Source organism: Cervus elaphus, chromosome 14 (assembly GCF_910594005.1).
Source record: "Cervus elaphus chromosome 14, mCerEla1.1, whole genome shotgun sequence".
Taxonomy (NCBI): domain Eukaryota; kingdom Metazoa; phylum Chordata; class Mammalia; order Artiodactyla; family Cervidae; genus Cervus; species Cervus elaphus.
This window is the reverse complement of record NC_057828.1, coordinates 32,073,336-32,096,174: the sequence shown is the minus strand read 5'-3', so window position 1 is coordinate 32,096,174 and position 22,839 is coordinate 32,073,336. Positions and strand designations below refer to the sequence as shown.

At 35.0% G+C, this 22,839-nt stretch overlaps 1 protein-coding gene across 9 annotated transcripts in view; it reads left to right on the top strand.

Annotated features, from left to right (window-relative positions):
* The window catches only part of CDC42BPA (CDC42 binding protein kinase alpha), a 296,309-nt gene that overhangs the window by 39,789 nt on the left and 233,681 nt on the right, over positions 1–22,839 (top strand). For all 9 annotated transcript variants that reach the window (XM_043923191.1, XM_043923188.1, XM_043923189.1 and 6 more), the window contains one exon: positions 15,006–15,097. In XM_043923191.1, coding sequence (XP_043779126.1) covers positions 15,006–15,097 — 92 coding nt within the window. Of the gene's footprint in view, positions 1–15,005; positions 15,098–22,839 lie in introns of those variants that run through there.

The following is a 22,839-nucleotide window of genomic DNA, read 5'->3' as shown; positions in this document are numbered from 1 at the left end:
ACTTCAAGATTACAGGAATATGCTCCATCGTTTCCTCTGGTAGTGCTGTAGTTTTTACAAACATTTATTTCTTTAATTGGAGTTGTATGACTTTGGATTAATTCCCCGCCCCCTGCCCCCAAATAGTCCATCTTTTTGCCACTGACTTGAATTACCACTTTGATTTTACACTGAATTTTCACATATTCATGGACATTTTACTGAACTTATTTCTGTTTAATTGTTTTGTTAGTCCGGGGTTCAGGAAACTATGACACCGTGGGACAAATCTAACTCACCACCTGTTTTTATTTTAAAGACTATTTTGTAAGGAAAGAAAGACTTTGTAAAGAAAGATGTTTTTAAGTCTGTGCAGTACGTTTACCCTGTTATTTGAATACCACATCCTAAGTTCCTTACTAGTTCCTGGTTCCTTCTAAGTATGTCATAGGAAGTAGAATTCACTGAGGCTTGGAATGTGGAAAATGACATTCTCAGCCTATCCTATGGCTTAAAAGGCTAATATTTTTAAACCAGGTGGTATTTTCTCTGATGACATATAGTTTGGTATAATATATCTACATATTTAAAATCTTTTAGAACATGATTTCTTAATCTAGGATTATGCAATATCTAATAATCTTTTTTATATGATATATAAAATTTGAGGAATATGTGCTTTTTCTTTGGGAGAAGTTCATAGCCTTATTGGACTTCCCTGGTGGCTCAGTGGTAAAAAAAATCTGCCTGTAATGGAGGAGATGTGGCAGGAGCTGCAGGTTTGATCCCTGGGTCAGGAAGGTCCTCTGGAAAGAGAAATAGCAGCCCACTCCAGTATTCTTGCCTGGGAAATCTGGACAGAGGAGCCTGGCTGGCTGCAGTCCATGGGGTTGCAAAAGAATCGATGTGGTCACTCACCTAGAGCCAGACATCCTGGAGTGTGAAGGTAAGTGGGCCTTTAGAAAGCATTACTATGAACAAAGCTAGTGGAGGTGATGGAATTCCAGCTGAGCTATTTCAAATCCTAAAAGATGGTGCTGTTAAAGTGCTCACTCAGTGCATCACAAAAATTCAGCAATGGCCACAGGACTGGAAAAGGTCAGTTTTCATTCTAATCCCAAAGAAGGGCAATGTTCAAACTACCATACAGTTGCACTTAGTTCACATGCTAGCTCAAAATCCTTCAAGCTGTGCTTCCATAGTACATGAACTGAGAACTTCTAAATGTACAAGCTGACTTTAGAAAAAGCAGAGGAACCAGAGATCAAATTGCCAATATCTGTTGGATCATAGAGAAAGCAAAGGAATTCCCCAAAAACATCTATTTCTGCTTTATTGGCTATGCTAAAGCCTTTGACTGTGTCGATCACAACAAACTCTGGAAAATTCTTAAATTGATGGGAATAGCAGACCACCTTACCTGCCTCTTGAGAAACCTGTATGCAGGTCAAGAAGCAACAGTTAGAACCTTACATGAAACAGCAGACTGGTTCCAAATTGGGTAAGGAGTAGGTCAAGTCTGTATATTGTCACCCTGTTTATTTAACTTCTATACAGAGTACATAATGTGAAGTGCCGGGCTGGATGACTCACAAGCTGAAATCAAGATTGCCAGGAGAAATAACAACTTCAGATATGCAGATGATAGCACTCTAATGGCAGAAAGTGATGAGGAACTAAAGAGCCCCTTGAGGGTGAAAGAGGAGAGTGAAAAGGCTGGCTTAAAAAATTCAACATTTAAAAAACTAAGATCATGGCATCTGGTCCCATCACTTCATGGCAAGTAGGTGGGAAAAAATGGAAAGAGTGACCAATTTTATTTTCTTGGGCTCCAAAATCAGTGCGGACAATGACTGCAGCCATGAAATTAAAAGATGCTTGCTCTTTGGAAGAAAATCTATGACAAACCTAGAGTGTATTAAAAAGCAGAGGCATCACTTTGCTGACAAAGGTCCATATAGTTAAAGCTATGGTTTTTCCAGTAGTCTTGTACGGATGTGAGAGTTGCACCAAAGAGAAGGCTGAGCGTCGAAGAAACTGATGCTTTTGAATTGTGGTGCTGGAGAAGACTCTTCAGAGTCCCTTGGACTGCAAGGAGGTCAAACAAATCAGTCCTAAAGGAAATCAACCCTGAATATTCATTGGAAGGACTGATGCTGAAGCTGAAGCTCCAGTGCTTTGGCCACCTGATGCAAAGAACTGACTCACTGGAAAAGACCCTGATGCTGGGAAAGATTGAAGGCAGGCGGAGAAGAGGGGGACAGAGGATGGAATGGTTAGATAGCATCACTGATTCAATGAATGTGAATTTGAGCAAACTCCAGGAGATAGTGAAGAACAGTGAAGCCTGGCATGCTGCAGTCCATGGGGTTGCAAAGAGCTGGACATGGCTTAGTGACTGAACAACAGCTTTAAACAGTGAGTTTGAATTTAGGTATTATTAGTCTAATACATTTTCATTTCTGGCTTTTTTTTGTGGAGAAAATTTTTGTTTTTTCACATTTTAACATTGAAATCTTGTTTTAAAATTTTTATTAAGAAAATTACAGTGCCCTACAGAAGTTTGAAGAATAGTTTAATGAACTCCCACGTATCCTATATTTTTCTGTCCTTGATGTTTTGTCACATTTGTGCTGTTCTTTCTCTGTACACACAGGCATACCTATTACTTTTGCTGAATTAGACTAAATTGTAGGTATCTTGCCCCCTTACCTATACCTACTTCAATGTCTGTTTTCTGAGCAATTAAAACATTCTCTTAAATCTTTCTACCATACAATGATTAATTTAGCAAATGTAACCCTGATACAGTATTATATAATATACATTTAATATTGAAGTTTCACCAGTTATCCCAATAATTTCCTTTACAGCAGTATTTATGTTTTATTTTTGGCTGTGAGTCCCAATCCTTTATTACACATTGCATTTAGTTTTTTATTTTATTTCTTGGCCACCCTGAGCAGTTAGCAGGATCTTTGTTCCCCGACTGGGGTCGAACCTGAGCCCTTAGTAGTGAAAACATGGAGTCCTAACCACTGGACCACCAGGGAATTCTGCATTTCGTTTTAATGTCTCTTTAAAATCTATTAATCTGGAGCAGTTCTTCAGATATATATATATTTTTTATCTTTTAGGGTCTGTGCTGTGTCTTGAAACTTGTCATACCACAGGCCAGTTATTTTATAGGTTGTTCCTCAATTTAAGTTTATCTGATTATTTCCTTGTGATTAGAGTTGAATTATCTGTCTCTGGGGCTTCCCTGACAGCTCAGTTGGTAAAGAATCTGCCTGCAATGCAGGAGACCCTGGTTCAATTCCTGGGTTGGGAAGATCCACTGGAGAAGGGATAAGCTTCCCACTCCAGTATTCTTGGGCTTCCCCTGTGGCTCAGCTGATAAAAGAATCCGCCTGCAATGCAGGAGACCTGGGTTTGAGCCCTGGGTTGGGAAGATACCCTGGAGAACGGAAAGGCTACCCACTGCAGTATTCTGGCCTGGAGAATTCCATGGACTGTATAAGCCTGGGGTCTCAAAGAGTCGGACATGGCTAAGCAACTCACCTTCACCTTCACCTTATCTGTCTTTGGCAGGTGTGTAGTAATAAGTGATATTCTGTTCATTCAGTACATCATACCAGAAGGCACATAATGTCTTTTGTCCATCATCACGATGTTGTGTTGAATACATTAAACATTCATTGCAGTAACCTAGCCTCCTTTTGGTGAGGGCGGGTAAATAGAAATCAGTGTCTGGGTGTTACATATGCTCGTTGCTGCTGAGATAGCTGTATGTCATACTGCAGTGTCTTCAGTATGTTATGGTGTGTGTGTGTCTATGAGTTTATATTTATACTGTGTATTCTTCTTTTTTAAACATTTTTATTTTTTATTTATTTTTTTACCACACTGCTTGGCATGTGGGATCTTGGCTACCTGATCAGGGATCACACTCCTGTCCCCTGCAGTGGAAGGATGGAGTCTTAACCACTGGACCACCAGGGAAGTCCTGGTACTTTGTATTCTGACTTAACACGAAAGATTTCTTTCTTGATACCCCTTATTCCCATGTTTGTATTTCCTCACATTGGGAACCAAGGCTTCCAGCAACAGTTAAACATTATTTTTTGATTAACTACACTACATGTAAAATAGTTTTATAATTATTACCTACTGATTCAAAGAACCAACCCAAGTGGAGTTCACGTTGTTTGTATTCCTTTTTTTTTTTTCCACTTAACTGAAGACATATATTTAAAATACTTTGTTGTAAAGTTACTTGGATAATTTTTGTTTTAATAATTCTCTCGTGGTTATGTTATTTGTTTGAAGGCTAAAATTACACACAGAACAGAATACTCAGATAAGTGTCACTGTCACTTGTAACCATCCTATCACTCCACCTCATTCCTACTCACACTTTGTAGGCAATCACTTTTAACTTTTTAATTTCTTTTTGAAGAAATAAGGACATTTTAAAAATATAGTAGCAGACTTTGTAAGTATCCAATACTTTGGCCACCTGATGCAAAGAACTGACTCATTGGAAAAGACCCTGATGCTGGGAAAGATTGAAGGTAGGAGGAGAAGGGGACGACAGGGGATAAGATGGTTTAATGGCATCACAGACTTGATGGACATGAGTTTGAGCAAGCTCTGGGAGTTGGTGATGGACAGAGAAGCCTGGTGTGCTGCAGTCCATGGGGTCACAAAGAGTCAGACATGACTGAGCAACTGAACTGAACTGAACTGGTTTCCTCACTTAATGTATCTTGGATTGGATCAACAAGATGTAGTACAATGGAGTACTCGTTGTTGTTTAGTTGCTGAGTTGTTTCTCTTTTACGACTGCAGAGACTGTAACTCACCAGGCTCCTCTTTCCTGGGATTTCCTAGGCAAGAATACTGGAGTGGGTTGCCATTTCCTTCTCCAGGGGAGCTTCCCAACCCAGGGATTGAACCCGAGTCTCCTGCAATGGGAGGCAGATTTTTTACCACTGAGTTGCTAGAGAAGCCCACAATGGAGTATTCAGTCCAGTTCGGTTGCTCAGTCGTGTCCGACTCTTTGCGACCCCGTGAATCGCAGCACGCCAGGCCTCCCTGTCCATCACCAACTCCCAGAGTTTACTGAAACTCATGCCCATCGAGTCGGTGATGCCATCCAGCCATCTCATCCTCTGTCGTCCCCTTCACCTCCTGCCTTCAATCCCTCCCAGCATCGGGGTCTTTTCCAATGAGTCAACTCTTCACATGAGGTGGCCAAAGTATTGGAGTTTCAGCTTCAGCATCAGTTGTTCCAGTGAACACCCAGGACTCATCTCCTTTAGGATGGACTGGTTGGATCTCCTTGCAGTCCAAGGGACTCTCAAGAGTCTTCTCCAACACCACAGTTCAAAAGCATGAATTTTTCAGCGCTCAGCTTTCTTCACAGTCCAACTCTCACATCCATACATGACCACTGGGAAAACCATAGCCTTGACCAGATGGACACAATGGAGTATTAGTCAACCATAAAAATGAATGAAACTGCCATTTGTAGTAATGTGAATGGACCTAGAGAATATTATATTTAGTGAAATGTCAGAAAAAAACAAATACTGTATGGTATTCATATGTGGAACCTAAAAAATAATGCAAACAAATGTATGTGCAAAATAGAAACACAGCTGTAGAAAACAAGCTATTGGTTACCAATGGAGAGAGGGAAGAAAGGAGGAGTAAATTAAGGGTATGGGATTAGAAGACAGAAACTGCTGTGTATAAAGTAGATAAACAGTAAGGATGTATAGCACAGTTAATTGCAGGCATTAACTTGTAATAACTTTTAATGGAGTAAAACCTATAAAAAAGTGAATCACTATGCTCTATACCTGAAACTACTATAATATTGTAAATAAATAAAGTGCTATTTTAGATATCTTCCTAGATGATTTTTCAGAAGCTTGTTTTGATGTATAGGAGTGAAGTTGACTTGTGAATATTATTTCTGTCCAGCATCTTACTTGACTCAGTCATTAATAATAATGACTCATACTCATTTTTTTTTGTGGGATCTATGTAAAGTAATGCTCAAAATTCTCCAAGCCAGGCTTCAATAGTATATGAACCGTGAACTTCCAGATGTTCAAGCTGGATTTAGAAAAGGCAGAGGAACCAGAGATCAAATTGCCAACATCCGTTGGATCATCGAAAAAGCAAGAGAGGTCCCGAAAACATCTACTTCTGCTTTACTGACTACGCCAAAGCCTTTGACTCTGTGGATCACAATAACTGTAGAAAATTCTTAAAGGGATGGGAATACCAGATCACCTTACCTGCTTCCTGAGAAGTCTGTATGCAGGTCAAGAAGCAACAATTAGAACTGGACATGGAACAGCAAACTGGTTCCAAATTGGCTAAGGAGTATGTCAAGTCTGTATATTGTCACCCTGCTTATTTAACTTATATGCAGAGTACTACATGTGAAATGCCGGGCTGGAGAAAGCAAGACTTGAATCAAGATTGCCGGGAGAAATATCATAACCTCAAATGTGCAGATGACGCCACCGTTATGGCAGAAAGCAAAGAAGAACTAGCCTGTTGATGAAAGTGAAAGAGGAGAGTGAAAAAGCTGACTTAAAACTCAACATTCAAAAAACTAAGATCATGGTGTCCAGGTTTATCACATCATGGCAAATAGATGGGGAAACAATGGAAACAGTGAGAGACTTTATTTTCTTGAGCTCCAAAATCACTGCAGATGGTGACTGCAGCCATGAAATTAATAGACGCTTGCTCCTTGGAAGAAAAGCTATGGCCAACCTAGCCAGCATATTAAAAAGCAGAGACATTACTTTGCTGACAAAGGTCCATCTAGTCAAAGATATGGATTTTCCAGTAGTCATGTATGGAGGTGAGAGTTGGACTATAAAGAAAGCTGAGTGCCAAAGAATTGATGCTTTTGAACTGTGGTGTTGGAGAAGACTCTTGAGAGTCCCTTGGACTGCAAGGAGATCCAACCAGTCCATCCTAAAGGAGATCAGTCCTGAATATTCATTGGAAGGACTGATGCTGAAGCTGAAGCTCCACTACTTTGGCCACCTGATGGGAAGAACTAAGTCATTGGTAATGACCCTGATGCTGGGAAAGATGGAAGGCAGGAGGAGAAGGGGACGACAGAGGGTGAGATGGTTGGATGGCATCACCGACTCAATGGACATGAGTTTGCACAAGCTCCAGGAGTTGGTGATGGACAGGGAAGCCTGGCGTGCTTCAGTCCATGGAGTTGCAAAGATTCGGACACGACTGAGAAACTAAACTGACTGATGTCGATAAATCACACAATCTGCAGATTTTAACAGTTTTCTTTCTTCCTTTTCAATCTTTTTATCTGTTATTTCTTACTACACTGACTTGGACCACTATTACAATGTTAAATAAAGCTGATAATAACAATTATTTTAGTGGAAGTCATCCTTTATTTCCTAATTTTATAATTTTATTTATTTTTATTTGACTGTGCTGAGCCTTCATTGCTGTGTGAGCTTTTCTCTAGTTGTGGCAAGCAGGGGCTTCTCTGTAGTTGTGGTGTGTGGGCTTCTCACAGCAGTGGTTTCTCTTGTTGCAGAGCACAGCCTCGAAGGCGCATGGGCTTCTGTACTTGTGGCATGTGGGCTTAGTAGTTGCGGCTTCTGGGCTTAGAGCACAGGCTCGACAGCTGCATGAACCTAGCTGCTCCATGGCAGGTAGGGTCTTCGTGAATCAGGTAGCAGGTGGGTTCTTTACCAGTAAGTCACCAGGAAAGCCATATTTCCTAATTTTAAAGAGAACAGTTTTAACATTTTACCTGTAAGTTTTATATGCTGTTTGCAACTGCTGCTGTTATTGCTGTCATTTATCAGGCCATAGAAATCTCCTCATTTGTTATAAATGTGCTTTTTAAAGTTGCATGAATGGTTGTTTAATTTAATTGAAATGTGTTTGTATAAATATATTTATTTATATGTTAATTTTTCATAAATCTCTTTATGTGATAAATTATGCTAGTCAATTTTCTAATGTTATAGATTCTTTGCATGCTTGGTATAAGCCCAACCTGGTCATATTATGTTATGTTATTTATACATTGCTTGATTTGTTTAGTTGGATAATTTGATGAGACTTTTTGCATCTATGTTTGTGAATCAGTTCAATTCAGTCACTCAGTTGTGTCCAACTGTTTGCGACCCCATGAATTGCAGCATGCCAGGCTTCCCTGTCCATCACCAACTCCCAGAGCTCACTCAAACTCATATCCATCGAGTTCGTGATGCAATCCAACCATCTCGTCCTCATGAATGTTCATGAATAAGACTGTACTTTTGGCATGAGATTAGGATTACATGAATTGGATAGCTTCTCCTCTTTATTTATTGTTTGGAAAAATCTGTTTTACTGTGGGAATTATCTCTTATGTGTTTGGTTGAATTTGCTTGTAAAGCGGTTCAGGATTGGTATTTTATGTGTGAAAGATTTTAAACTATTGATTCAGTTTACTTGTTGAACAATTAATATTTTCAATTTTTATCAGTTGCTCTTTTTAGTAACTTGTACACTTCCTTTTCAAACTTATGCCCTGAGTTGTTTTTGACATTCTCTTACTATCTGTTTAATATCAGAAGCATCTGTAGTTTTGTCTAATTTCTCATTTCCAGTGTTGACGTTTCTATACCTTCATATTTTTTCCCTTTTTTATGTTTTTATTTTACTGTGTTTAGTGATTTGTCCTTTGGCCTTGTTGAGCCTTTCTGTTTTATGCTTATTTTCAAATTAATTTTATTTTTTTCTTCTTTATATTTTTGTTTTCTTCTTTCTAATTTGATTTTATTCTCTTGGTCTCACCTTTTGTGTTGTGTTTTTAACATCTTATATTTCAGCTTTCCTTCTTTCCCATTATAAATACTGAGTGCTTTCCCATCCCAGTTATATTATAGAAGTTTTGGTATGTAGTATTTTTATTATTAAGTAGTTCTGAATATTTTCTGGTTGCCTAATTAATTTCTTCTTCAAAATTATTTTTGGATTTCAGAGCTTACGGATTTTCCTTGTGGTCTTTTTGTTATTGATTTGTAATTGTGCTTATTGCATATTATTCATAGAATTTTGTTTTTATGTTCCCAATACTTTGAATTTTTTTTGGAGATAGTTTAATGTTTTGCATATTATAGAAATTTGTAGAGGTTCGGTGTGTGTTTGAAAATTAATCCTCCAACGCTTAGGTGGAGTGTTATATATATGCCACTCAGTACACTAAAAGTACAGTAAAACCTATTTTGGTCTGCTTGAGCTATCAGTTACTGAGAGAGAGTAAAATCTCCCTTTAGGAAGGTCAGTTTGTTCTTTTATGTCTGTCAGTTTGGCTTTACATATTTTGAGGTTATGTTACTGAGTGTATACATCTTTAGACTTATTATGTCCTGGTTAAGTTCAGCTATTTTTTTTTTTTTAATCCTTAGGTATGGCTCCTTTAAATCTCTATTCTACTAGTGCCTCTCCACCTGGTATCTCTTTTGTTTAATTTTTATTGCTGTATTGATTTTGGGGGTGAGGACAGATGGTTAATGTTAGCCTCTATTTACTTTTTCTGAAATTTCATGTAAATTTAGTTAAGAACCTACTAAAACAGAATTTTAGAAAGGATGATCACATGTAAATATTGTATATTTGGAAAAATGCTTACAAAATATGGAAACTTCTAGCAATATTGGTAAAGAAAAGTAACGAATATAGACTTGAATATATATTTTAGTAACTAAAAAAGGATCAAACCTATTCATGTAGTAGGATTTATTTATTTTAAAAAATTTATTTTATTTATTTTTGACTGTGCTGGGTCTTTGTTGCTATGCAGGCTTTTCTCTAGTTGTGGCAAGTGGAGGCTCCTCTCTAGTTGCAGCGCCTGGGCTTCTCGTGGTGGTGGCTTCTCTTGTTGTGGCGCATAGGCTCTAGGACATGTGAGCTTCAGTAGTTGCAGCACATGGACTCAGTCCTGCGGTTTGCAAGCTGTAGAGCGCAGGCTCAATAGTTGTGTTGCACAGGATTAGTTGCTCTGCGGCATGTGGGATCTTCCTGGATTGGAGATCAAACCCGTGTCTCCTGCATTGGCGGGCAATTTTTTACCACTGAGCCACCAGGGAAGCCCCTGTATAGTAGGGTTTTATAAAGAAAAGAGTATTTTGTCACCCTATTCCAGTAAATTTGAAAATTTCAATACAGTGTGTAGTTTCTTAGAAGAATATAATTGATACAGTTGTCACAGGTAGAAACAGAAAAACGAAAATGACAGTCTGAAAGAAATCAGAACATCAAAGTACAACATAATGATGCATGTAAGATGTTTCACTAGCAAGTTTTAGCAGACCGTACAGTCATAGTCTTCTTTGTCTTCTAAAACTTCTTTAGTTTTGTTTTTCACAGTAAGATCTTTAAACAACCTGGAATTATTTTATTTTAGAGAAAAGAAAAGAAGCTACTCAACATATTACATGAGGTTGGTTTATCATTGGTACTAAATCAGATGAAGATAGTAGAGAAAAAAATATAATTGTAAGCCAACATTGTTTATAACCACGGATGTAAAATACCCAAGTAAAATGAAAGCAAACCAATTTCATTTTTTTTTTTTCTTAAATATATTACAGCGACTTCCCTGGTGGCCCAGTGGCTAAGACTCTGCTCTCCCAATGCAGGGGTCCCAAGTTCAATCCCTGGTCAGGGAGCATGATTCCACTTGCCACAGCTAAGAGTTTGAATGCTGAAACTAAACAAACAATCCTGCATGCTGCAACTAAGACCCAGCACAACCAAAATAAATAAATAAATAAAAAATATAAAAATAAATAAAAAATATAAAAAATACATTGTAACCAAGGAAGATTTATCTCAAAGTGTACAAAAATGTACCAACTTCTAAAATCTTTTAAAGTAAAATGCCATGTTAAGAGAATAGAAAAGAAAACCAAATCTTGTCCACAGAGGTTGCAATTAACAGTCCTACCAGTTATGTATGAGAATACCTGTTATTCACACTCTGGAAAATCTTGGTGGTTTCAGATTCTTTTATTTTTGGCATATTTGGTTGTTAAATAATAGAATATTACTAAGTTTATTTGCAGTTCTCTAATTCTCTAATTAAACTCTAATTTGCAGTGAATATAGTTTTCTCTTTATTAGACATTTGCATTCAACACATTGAAAAATTGGGAGAGTAACACTTACTGCACAGTTTATTTACTTGAGAACAAAGAACTATTTTATTTATCTTTATACCTCTTACATCTTATAAAATGCTCAGCATACAGTGAGTATTCAGAGTTACTTTCTGAGTGGATAAATATTGGTAAACTATGAAACTTTTGAAGAAATTTATGAAACTCATTTTTGAATGTCTGTAAACAGAATCGTTTTGTTGTGTCAAAGAAATCATATTTTTGCTAACAGTTTCCAGGAAATAAAGAATGGACAGAATTACCCTTTTAATTCATGTTGTTAGTAGTACTACACGGTGCTATAAAATGTGGATATCTGACTGAATCCTTAATCATAATCATACATGATTTAACTACTCATTTTCTTGATGCTTGCAGAATGTATACTATTGCATGGAAAGATAATATCATTTATTTTTTGGCATATTGTTACTCTTTGTACCTTTGCGAAAGATTGTTTCAGAAACCAAATTTGATTACCTGAATTATATTTCAGATACTTTCATTTTTAAAAAAGTTTCTTTTCCTATTTGATGATAGTGTTTTAGAGGATTGAAATACTTAGATTTCTAACCTTTTAGATAATGTTACCTAGAGGAAGGCATATATAGAATTATTCTTTAACCATAGTTGTCTGTGATGAATTTGCTGTCTTTGGATTTAGGGTCAGAATGAAACAGAGATATAGAACATATCCTCTGCTTGGATTAAGATATTTGGAAATCTTGAGGGGGACAGGGTTATAAAGAGAAGTACAAGAAACAAAGAACTGTTCAATGTAATGTAAGCTGTGTTGTGATATTTTCCAGCTCTATCTGACAACTAGAGTAATACTAGTCTCCCCTGGCTGGCTCCAGGTCTTTATTTTAATTTACACATTCTATGTGTACCAATTTTAGCCAAGTATTTCCGATACACTTGTGTAGAAGCAGGGAAAGAGAGGGACACTAGTCTCAAGATTATTGCACTATTTCTTGCCATGGCCTTATAACCCACCTCAGTCAGTTCAGTCGCTCAGTCGTGTCCGACTCCTTGCGACCCCATGATCACAGCACGCCAGGCCTCCCTGTCTACCACCAACTCCCAGAGTTTACTTAAACTCATGTCCATCGAGTCGGTGATGCCATCCAACCATCTCATCCTCCGTCGTCCCCTTCTCCTCCTGCCCCCAATCCCTCCCAGCATCAGGGTGTTTTCCAGTGAGTCAACTCTTCGGATAAGGTGGCCAAAGTACTGGAGTTTCAGCTTCAGCATCAGTCCGTCCAATGAAAACCCAGGACTGATTTCCTTTAGGATGGGTTGGTTGGATCTCCTTGCAGTCCAAGGACTCTCAAGAGTCTTCTCCAACACCACAGTTCAAAAGCATCAATTTTTCGGCGCTCAGCTTTCTTCACAGTCTAACTCTCACATCCATACATGACCACTGGAAAAACCATAGCCTTGACTAGATGGACCTTTGTTGGCAAAGTAATGTCTCTGCTTTTTAATATGCTATCTAGGTTGGTCACAACTTTCCTTCCAAGGAGTAAGCGTCTTTTAATTTCATGGCTGCAGTCACCATCTGCAGTGATTTTGGAGCCCCCCAAAATAAAGTCTGACACTGTTTCCACTGTTTCCCCATCTATTTCCCATGAAGTGATGGGACCAGATGCCATGATCTTAGTTTTCTGAATGTTGAGCTTTAAGCCAACTCTTTCACTCTCCTCTTTCACTTTTATCAAGAGGCTTTTTAGTTCCTCTCCACTTTCTGCCATAAGGGTGGTGTCATCTGCATATCTGAGGTTATTGATATTTCTCCCAGCAATCTTGATTCCAGCTTGTGCTTCTTCCAGCCCAGCGTTTCTCATGATGTACTCCGCATATAAGTTAAATAAGCAGGGTGACAATATACAGCCTTGACGTACTCCTTTTCCTATTTGGAACCAGTCTGTTGTTCCATGTCCAGTTCTAACTGTTGCTTCCTGACCTGCATAACCCACCTACAGCTTTGTAAATAATCTATTTGTAAATAAACTATCCTCAGATTGGAATAATTTATTTCTGTTAGGACCCTGAGTGATTTCACAGTCTCACCATTTGTCCAGTCCAGTTTGTTCAAAACTAAGATGTCTTGGTTATTTTATCGAAATGTTAACTCCCTGACTTTATAGCTCTCTCTCACAGTATGAGATCCTTTATACCTTCATTCAGATTTGATCTGTTTATTTGATCTTCATCTTTTCTGTTGTGTGAATTCCAAATAGAGATTCAATCTGTATTTCCTTTCCTGACAATCTAAAGCAGAAATCTAAATCACTGCAGAAACTTCTAAACCAATGCGGAAATCTCTCATAGACTGTGTTCTGCAATGTGGAATACCCCTCTTTTCTAAACTAGTTAGGGCTAAATATCTTAGACCAAAACAAGTGGTAAGGCATTCTGTGTTTCTGTCACTTTTCTAGTGCTTAAATATATACCTTTAATCTTCTACATGCTGGTCCATGGTAGGAAGGAGAAGAGATCTGTACCCATATATAAAGACCTTTTAATCATATTAACTCCTTTTTGTGTGAGAATAATGAGGGACATCAGGGGAGGAAAGGTGACAGGTCTAAATTTCTCTCAGAAACAGCAGAACATATAATTTATCTTATAATTTCTAAAACATTTCAATATATTCCCTATAATTAATAATGTTTAAGTTTCTTGTATGGCATCCAAGGCCATTTCCATCTTCCATTTTCTAGTCCTGATTTCTTTTTTATTGTTAAAATTCTATTACAGCAATTAATTATTTACCATTATCACCCAAAGTTCACTTTCTTGCTTCCCTTACTTTGCAAATATCTCTCCCTTTGCTGGGAATGGGGCTTCCCTGGTGGCTCAGAGGGTAAAGCATCTGCCTGCAATGTGGGAGACCCAGGTTCAATTCCTGGGTTGAGAAGATCTCCTGGAGAAGGAAATGGCAACCCACTCCAGTATTCTTGCCTGGAGAATCCCATGGATGGAGAAGCCTGGTGAGCTACAGTCCATGGGATCACAAAGGGTCGGACACAACTGAGCGACTTCACTTTCACTTTGCTGGCAATATCTACAGTGCAAACAGGTAAAGTAGCAAAGTTTACTTAGTCCTCAAGGCCCAGGTCCAAACTTACTCCCTCATTAGTGTTCACATAAGAGAATTAGGGTTCCATTCTCACTGACCCTGAAACGCTTTGTATCTATCTCTGTTAGAAACTTTGATCACATTATTATGTATGTGTTTACGTACTGTGTAAACATTCTTTCAGAAAGACTGTGAAGTTCTTGAATGAAGGTACCGTATTGTAATTATATTTGTTTAAAACTCCAGTAATTGCCACCATGCTTTGTATAATATCAGCTCCTGCTAAAGGCATGTTAAAAGAAGAAATAAATGAATGAATGTGGCAGAAATTTTAATTTAATGTGTGGGAATTGCTGAATCTCTCTGGTGCCAACATATTTCCTTTTACTCCTTGGATCTTTGTGTTAAAATATATATCTAGCATTGAGTTAGAATACATGGAATGTTTAACATAAGAATATATTGATCTCATTTGTATGTCACTGCTGCTTTGCATTATTTCATATGTTATTTGGCTTTTAAAAATATGTTTTCCACCAAAAATATAATTCATATGTAAGAAATAAATGAAACATGGAAATTAAAACTATTTCTTCTCAATATAGTTTCATGGGACTATTAAATACTTCAGCTTAATCCTTAATCATAATGTTTAAGAAATACTGTTTACATCTAATTTGTGTCACATTTCAATAATTGATATTACGTTTTTGTTTCAGCTAAACCATTTACTTCTAAAGTGAAACAGATGCGATTACATAGAGAAGACTTTGAAATATTAAAGGTGATTGGTCGAGGGGCTTTTGGAGAGGTAAGAGATAAAGATTTTATAGAGATCTGATATTTGTTTTACAAGCTATTTTATACAGTCTTTGAAAGAATTTAACTGAAATATTATTTACTTTTGTAATTGGTATTAGTGATCAGAAATCATTAACATTTTGAATGAAATCTTTCTACATGGATTTTTTTTTCCCAGTATTTTTCTAGTTTTTATTTGTTATTGAAGTTTGAGGTGTAGACTCTTCTGTTTGTCTATTTGCCTCTCCTTGTGTCAATAGTACACTTCCTTAAATTAACTTTAGTTTGAGAAGTCTTAATATCTGGTAGTGTATTTACTGTAACTTCTCTCTTTGCCTCTCTTGTTAACCCTTTATATTTTCATATAATTTTGGAATAAATGTTTCAGTTTGTATTTACGCTTAAAAATCCACATCTACACTCAGCACTCACATATCTGGAATTTTGATTAGGATTGCACTTAACTAGAGATTACTTTGAAGTTAATTTATATCTTAATAATATTGAGTCAACCAATCCATGAACATAGTATGTTCCTTCATTTATTTAGGGCTTTATAAATTTAACCCATGAATTATTTGTAGTTTTCATTCAGTAGAGATAATTTATGCATTTTCCAGCAGATTTATTCCTAGGTATGTTATATTCTTCATGCTGTTTTAATTAGATTGTTTGTTAAGTTTTATTTTCTAATTGTTTTTACTAGTAGTTAGAACTACAGTTGAACTTTGTTTATTGACCTCATGCTCAGCAACCTAGCTAATTGTACTTTTAAAATCATGAATTATGTTGGATTTTAATCAGTGCTTTATCAGCATCTTTTGAGACATGGCTTTTCTCCGTAATTAGTTGAGTTACATTGATTTATTTTCAAATGTGAAACTAACTTTGCATTTCTAAAATAAGCCAGCTTTGTTGGGATATATTATCCTTTTAATTTACTGTTGGATTTGGTTTACTATTTGTGTGTGTGTTTTGGATCTTTAACAGGAATTGACCTGACATTTTCCTACTTATCACATCCTGATCAGATTTTGGTATCTTGGTTATACTGGCCTCATAAAAAGAGGGAGGTGTTTCCTCTTTTATTGTTCTCTAGAAGAGTTTGAGAAGATTATTATTATTTCTTCCTTAAATGCTGAGAAGATTTCATTGGTGAAGTCATTTGAGTCCGGAGGTTCCTAGAGAGAAAGTTTTAAATTATATATTCTTTTAAACATTGAAATTGGACTATGTGGATTTTCTACATAGGTGTGTCAGTTTTGCTAGGTTCATCCACGTCACCTAATTTTTCAAATTTATTACTGTATTGGTCATTTGAGCTTCTCATATTTTTCATTTGTTATGCTTTGAGGTTTATCAATTCTGTTATTTTTTTCAATGAATTAACTTTTGCCCTTTGAATTTTCCTATACTAGATTTGTTTCCTGTTTCATTAGTTTTTGCTTTTAAAATATTCTCTGTCTTTGGTTTTAACTTGCTGTTCTTTTTCTAACTTATGAAGATAGAGCATTGATTTCTAGCTCTTTTCAATGACCTGAAAGGCTGTACCTTTTCCTCTAAACAACTTTAGCTATAGCCAAGTTTTGATGTGTCATATTTTCATTACAGTTTTCCTTAAAATACAGTGTAATTTCCAATGTGATTTTAGATTTCTCTAGTGGGTTTTTTTTTATCTTTGATTTTAGAAGTTTATTTCTCAATCTCTACTTGGTGCATTTTTAGTTACGTTTCTGTTTCTGAGTGATAATTTAATTCTAGAGCAGTCAGGGAGTATGCACTGTGTGCTTTTACATCTCTGAAACTTGCTGTGCGGTGTTCTGGAAATAGCGGCTAGGTGAAAGATATTAACCTTGTTTAAATCTTCCATATCCTTAGTGTTCTTCCTGCTTGTTGCTCCATTTCCTGAGAGAGGATTTGCTTATTTTTTTTATTTTATTTCTTTCCGTTTTCACCGATAGCAAATATAATGTTATTATATCTCCCTAGTTATTAACTCTTTTATCAGGATATAATGATACCTGTTATCTCTAAGTAGTAAAGTTAAACTTTACTTCATCTGATATTAGTTGAATGATTCCAGCTCTTATTATTAGTCTTCTACATTAAATATCTTATTCCACCCTTTTAGTTTCAGTTTTCTATAACTTTTCATGTTTACCATTTAGTAGAATATAGTTTTTGGCTTTTAATTCAGTCTGATAAATTTCTTATCTTTAATTGGAGTATAGTCAGTTGGCATTTAAATATAATTACATTATTATTATTTGTTTTCTGTTTGTCTTGCACATTTAGTATTATCTTTCTCTCAATTCTTGGATTAACTGAGTTTTTTAAATTATTCTTTCCCCCTTCTATTAATTTCTTAGTTGCACCTTCTTTTATTGGTTTCCTGAGATTGCTTCTTGTATACTTAGTAAATTTGTATTGAGTGGCCAAAATTTGTTTGGGTTTTTCCAGAACATCTCACAGAAAAACCTGAATGAACTTTTGGCCAATCCAATATTTTGCCATTTCCCATTTTTTTTTTTGTCATTATTGTCTTTTAGCTCTACATATATTTGAAACCCCAAAAGATATGTTTATACTGACCCTTTTCATTTTAGATATACCCATGTATTTACAGTTTTTTTACCCTTCACATTCACATATTTATTTATATTTATTTATTTCTCTTTGATAGGCTTGTCCTTTAGTAATATTTTGCTAGGTCTGCTGAGATAAATTATCTGCCATTTTTGGTCTGAAAATACATTTATTTTGAGGTATTAACAAAATTGTGTTATATATATACTTAGCTCAGTGAATTTGTACATTTGCATGAACTTCTGTAACCTTTATGTTGATCAAAATAGGCTTCTATTGCCCGCCTCTCTGTGAATAACCACCTTCTCAGTAACCATCTATTCTGACTTCTATAATTATAGGTTTATTTTGCCTGTTTTTGGATGCTATACTAGTGGAATTATATAATATATATATATTTCTTTTGTTTGTGGCTTCTTTTGCTCAGTATTATGCTTGTATAATTCACTTTTGTTTTTTATTGATCCACAATATTCCTCTGTATGAATATACTACAAGTACTCAAATTTATTTTTGACTGTTGTTAATAATGTTGTTATGGACATTCATATACATGTCTTTTGGGAGACAGAAGCATTCATCTCTGTTTGCTATAATTCTAGTAGAATTTGGGTCACATGGTAGGCATATTTAGATTTAGTTGGTAGTGTCAAATAATACCCCAGTTGGTTAGTTCAGATTATACTCCCGCTAACAATGTGTGAAGGTCCCAGTTGCTTCACAACCTCACCAGCAGTTGGGTCAATTTTTAGACTTTAGACATTTTTTTTGGTGGATGAGTGTAGTGGTATTGATTGTGATTTCATTTTATATTTCCTGATAACTTTAACATTTAAAGTTGAGCTCATTTTCATATCACTTCATGTAACTTGGACATCATTTTTTTGTAAAGTGCACATTTGGGGCCTGGGGAGTGGGAACAGGTGACTTATTGGTATATTCTGGATACAAGTTCTTTGTTAGAGGTGTGTGTGTGTGTGTGTGCGTGTGCATGTGTGTGCACGCATACTCATGTATTAAACAAAATCTCTTCCTGTCTGTGGCTTGACTTTTCTCTGTATAGATCTTTTATTGAAGAGAAGATTTTAATTTTGATGAAATGCATTTAATTAAGCTTTTCTTTATGATTAGTGTTTTTTTGTATTTGTTAATTTTTTTCTACCCTGAAGGTCATAAAGATGTTTCCTGTTATATAATCTATAAAAAATCTTTTTCATTTAGGTCTATGATCCATCTGGTATTATTTTGTGTTTTGTGAGGTATCGTCAAGGTTCATTTTATTCTTTGTGGATTTCACATCATCATTTATTTAAAGACTACTTTTCTACATTTGGTTACAAAGGAACTTCTGTTGGTCAGGTGTTATGTGTGCTACTTTTATTAATTTTTAATAGTTTTTAATGTAGAATTTTTGTTCGTGTTTCATTAAATTTATTTTCGGGTCTTTGATGTTTATTGATGAGCCTATAACTGCTGCTAGACTAGAAATACAATTAATTTTTGTGTATTGATCTTATATTTAAATATCCTGATGTATTGACTAAGTCTAGTGTATTTATCAATTTAAAAAAAATTTCATGTGCATAGTCATACCATTTCGAAATAATGACAGCTTTTTTCTTTCTTTCATTTTTCCTTTTACTTCTTTTTCTGTATTATTGCAATAGAGAATTTTTTTGCTTAAAACATTGAATTCAGTTGTTGAAAATAAATTTTTGTGTGGTTTGTGATTCAGGGTAAGTACGAAGTTTGCTACAGCTTTTTTTTTAATTGTTACTATTTTTAGGTTAAGGATATACTTTTTTTTAGGTGAAGGAAGTTTTCCTTGTAGTTCTAGTCTGTTGAGAGCTTTTATCAATCACTAGAGTTAACTTTTGTCAAAAGGTTTTCTATATCTGTTTTGATTACATGATTTAACTTCTATATTTGGCTAATGTGGAAGTAATATTGATTAATTTTTAAATATACCAGTAGTGAATTGCTATATAAATCTGGTTGTTCCTGATGTATTCTTTTAGTATAGTGTTGGTTTTGATTTGCTAATATTTTGTTTACCATTTTTTTGTTATGTGCATGAAAAAGATTGGCCTTTATCTATCTTTTAATTTCCTTATATTTTAAAAATGTTATGCTTATCTCTTAAGACAATTTGGGAGTTATTCACATACTATCAATTTCCCGAGTTTGTTTAAGATTATTGCTATTTCTTTATATGCTTGAAAGTATTCTCTGGTGAAGCCATCTAGATTAGGAGTGCAGTTATCTTTTGGTTGGTTGTTTATATTTTTGGAGGTAAATTTTATATGTGTTGAAATACACTGGTTGTATTATGTACAATTCTATGAGTCTTGACAAATGGATTCACCTTTCTCAAGATACAGAATGTTGCTGTCACTCTAAGAAGTTCCCTTTCCTGTTAGTTTCCTGTAACTTCTGTCAAGTGGCAGCCACTGTTCTAAATTTTAACCATGGATTAGTGTTGACCATTTGAAAATTTCATGTAAATGAAAATCATACCATATTAATCTTTTGTGTCTGGCTTCCTTTGCTCAGAATAATATCTGTGAGATTCATTCTTGTGATCAAATGTAGTAATACTTTTTCCTGCTGATTAGTATACTGCTTTTTTAGTATACCATAATTTATCCTTCTATTGATAAACAATTGCATAGTTTCTCATTTTTGGTTGTTAGTATTAAAACTGAAGTGAATATTTGTGTACAAGTTTTATGGAACTATGTATTCATTTTCCTTTGGTAAATAATGGATTGGAACTGCTATGTTAAGTAGTGGATGCATATTTAAATTGAAAAGAAACTGCCACTTATTTTTTCTAATAGGGTTGTACCATTTTATATTCCTGTCAGTTCTGTGTTCTCACCAGTATTTTTTTTTTGTTGTTAGTCTTTTAAATTTAGTCATTCTAATGGATGTGTAATAGTGTCTTATGGCTAAATTGCATTGTTATGTGGATTTGTGTTATATAAAAACATAATGATGAGTTTTTGTGTTATATCTTCCTTTATGAAGTATATGTTCAGATATTTTGTTCATTGAAAAAAATGAGGTATTTGTGTCATCATTAAGTTGTAAGAATTCTTTATATTTTATATTTATAAATGTCTTTTGTCAGATAAATAGTTTGTCAGTATTTTCTCAAATAAATTTTCTGTTAATTTTCTGCATAAATTTCCTGTTAATTTTCTTAAAAATGTCTTTTGATGAGCAGAAGTTAGGTTTAATTCTATCAATTTTTTTTCCTTTATGGTTATTTTTTTCCTGTGTTCTTTGTAATAAATCCTTATTTATATCCAGGTCAAAGAGATACTTACATATGTCTTTCCCTAAAACCATTGTAGTTTTAGCTCTAATGTTTAGATTGGTGATCCATTTCAGATTAATTCATGTATGAGATAAGGATCGAGGTTCATTTTTTTCCATGTGGCTATTCACATGGCACACGGCAGTTGTTTCAGCACCATTTGTTGAAAAGGCTGTTTCTCCTCTCTTGAATTACTTCAGTACCTTTGTCAAAAATGTCAGTTGACCATACGAATGTTGATCTGTTTTCCCTCTTTCTGTTCTATTTCATCAATATCTTTTTCTATCCTTATGTCAGTACCACACAATCTTGATTTTGTAGGTTTATACTATAGAGTTGAGTGTATATAATTAAGTGTAAGTTCTCCTTTTTAAAAAATTGTTTTAACTGAGGACTTTTCCATTATTTATATAAATTTTAGAAATCAGTGGGTCAGTTTCCATAAAAACTTAGCGGTATTGAAATTGAGTTTGCATTCAATTTATTGATTAATTTTTGGAGGACTGACATCTTCATCTTGAGTCTACTAGTTAGTTCATGAACATGGCAGTTTTCTTTGTCTTTTAACTTTTTTAAAGAGTACTTTGTAATTTTAGTGTATAGATCTTGTTCATAATTTGTTAAATTTATTGCTAAAATTTTTGTTTTTTGATGCTAATATAAATGATATTTAAAAATTATATTTCACATAGTATGCTCTTAGTGTGTAGATAATACCACTCACTTTTGTATGACTTTATTTTCTAAATTCATTTATTATTTTTTAAATAGTTTTTTGGTTTTTTTTTTTTGGTTGCTACTTTCTTAGTTGTTCCCTGCAAACAGCCATATTATCTGAGAATAGGAATAGTATCCTTTTCACTTTCTAGAGTTTGTGTTCTATTTCTCTATTTTGACTTATACTAATTCGGACCTCTAATATAATGTTGAAGGGGTATCTTGAGGTACATGTCCTTACTTTATTCCTGAATTTAAGGAGATAGGATTTAGTGTTTGACTAGTAAGTATGATGTTAATTGTATGTGTTTTTGTAGGTACCCTTTATCGGATTAAAGAAATTAACTTCTGTTATTAGTTTGCTGAGGATTTAGTAGTCATGCGGATTTACTCTTTTATTCTGTTAATTTGGTGGATTAATTTGATGGATTTTTAAAATAAGCTTTGTTTTTTTTTGAGTAGTTTTAGGTCTGTGGCAAGATTGAGTACAAAGTACAAAGAATTTTTGTATACCCCTTTCCCTTGCACATGTGTAGCCTCTCTCATTATCAGCCTACCACACAAGAATGATATATTTATTTTAACTGTTGAATCTACATTGACATATCATAAGGTATAGTCTATAGTTTATATTAGGCTTCACTCTTGGTATTATACATTAGAAAAATGTATAGTTACATTTATCCAGCATTTTAGTATAATACATAATAGTTTTTCACTGCTTAAAAATCCTCTGTGCTCTGCCTATCCATCCCTTCCCTCTCCTAACCTCTGATAACCACTGATCTTTTTCCTGCCTCCATAGTTTTGCCTTTTCCCAAATGTCATAGACTTGAAATTATACAGTATATAGCTTTTTCAGATTGGCTTCTTCCATGTAACAATAGTCATTTTAAGTTTCCTTTGTGTCTATATTGCTTGATGACTCCTTTCTTTTTAGTACCAGGGAATATTTCATTGTTTGAATGTACCACTGCTTATTTATCCTTTTACCTACTGAAGGACATCTTTGTTTTTTACCAAGTTTTGGTAATTATGAACAAAGCTGCTATAAACAGTCATGTGCAAGTTGTTGTGTGGACATCAATTTTCAATTCATTTGCCTAAATACCAAGAGACAGAATTGC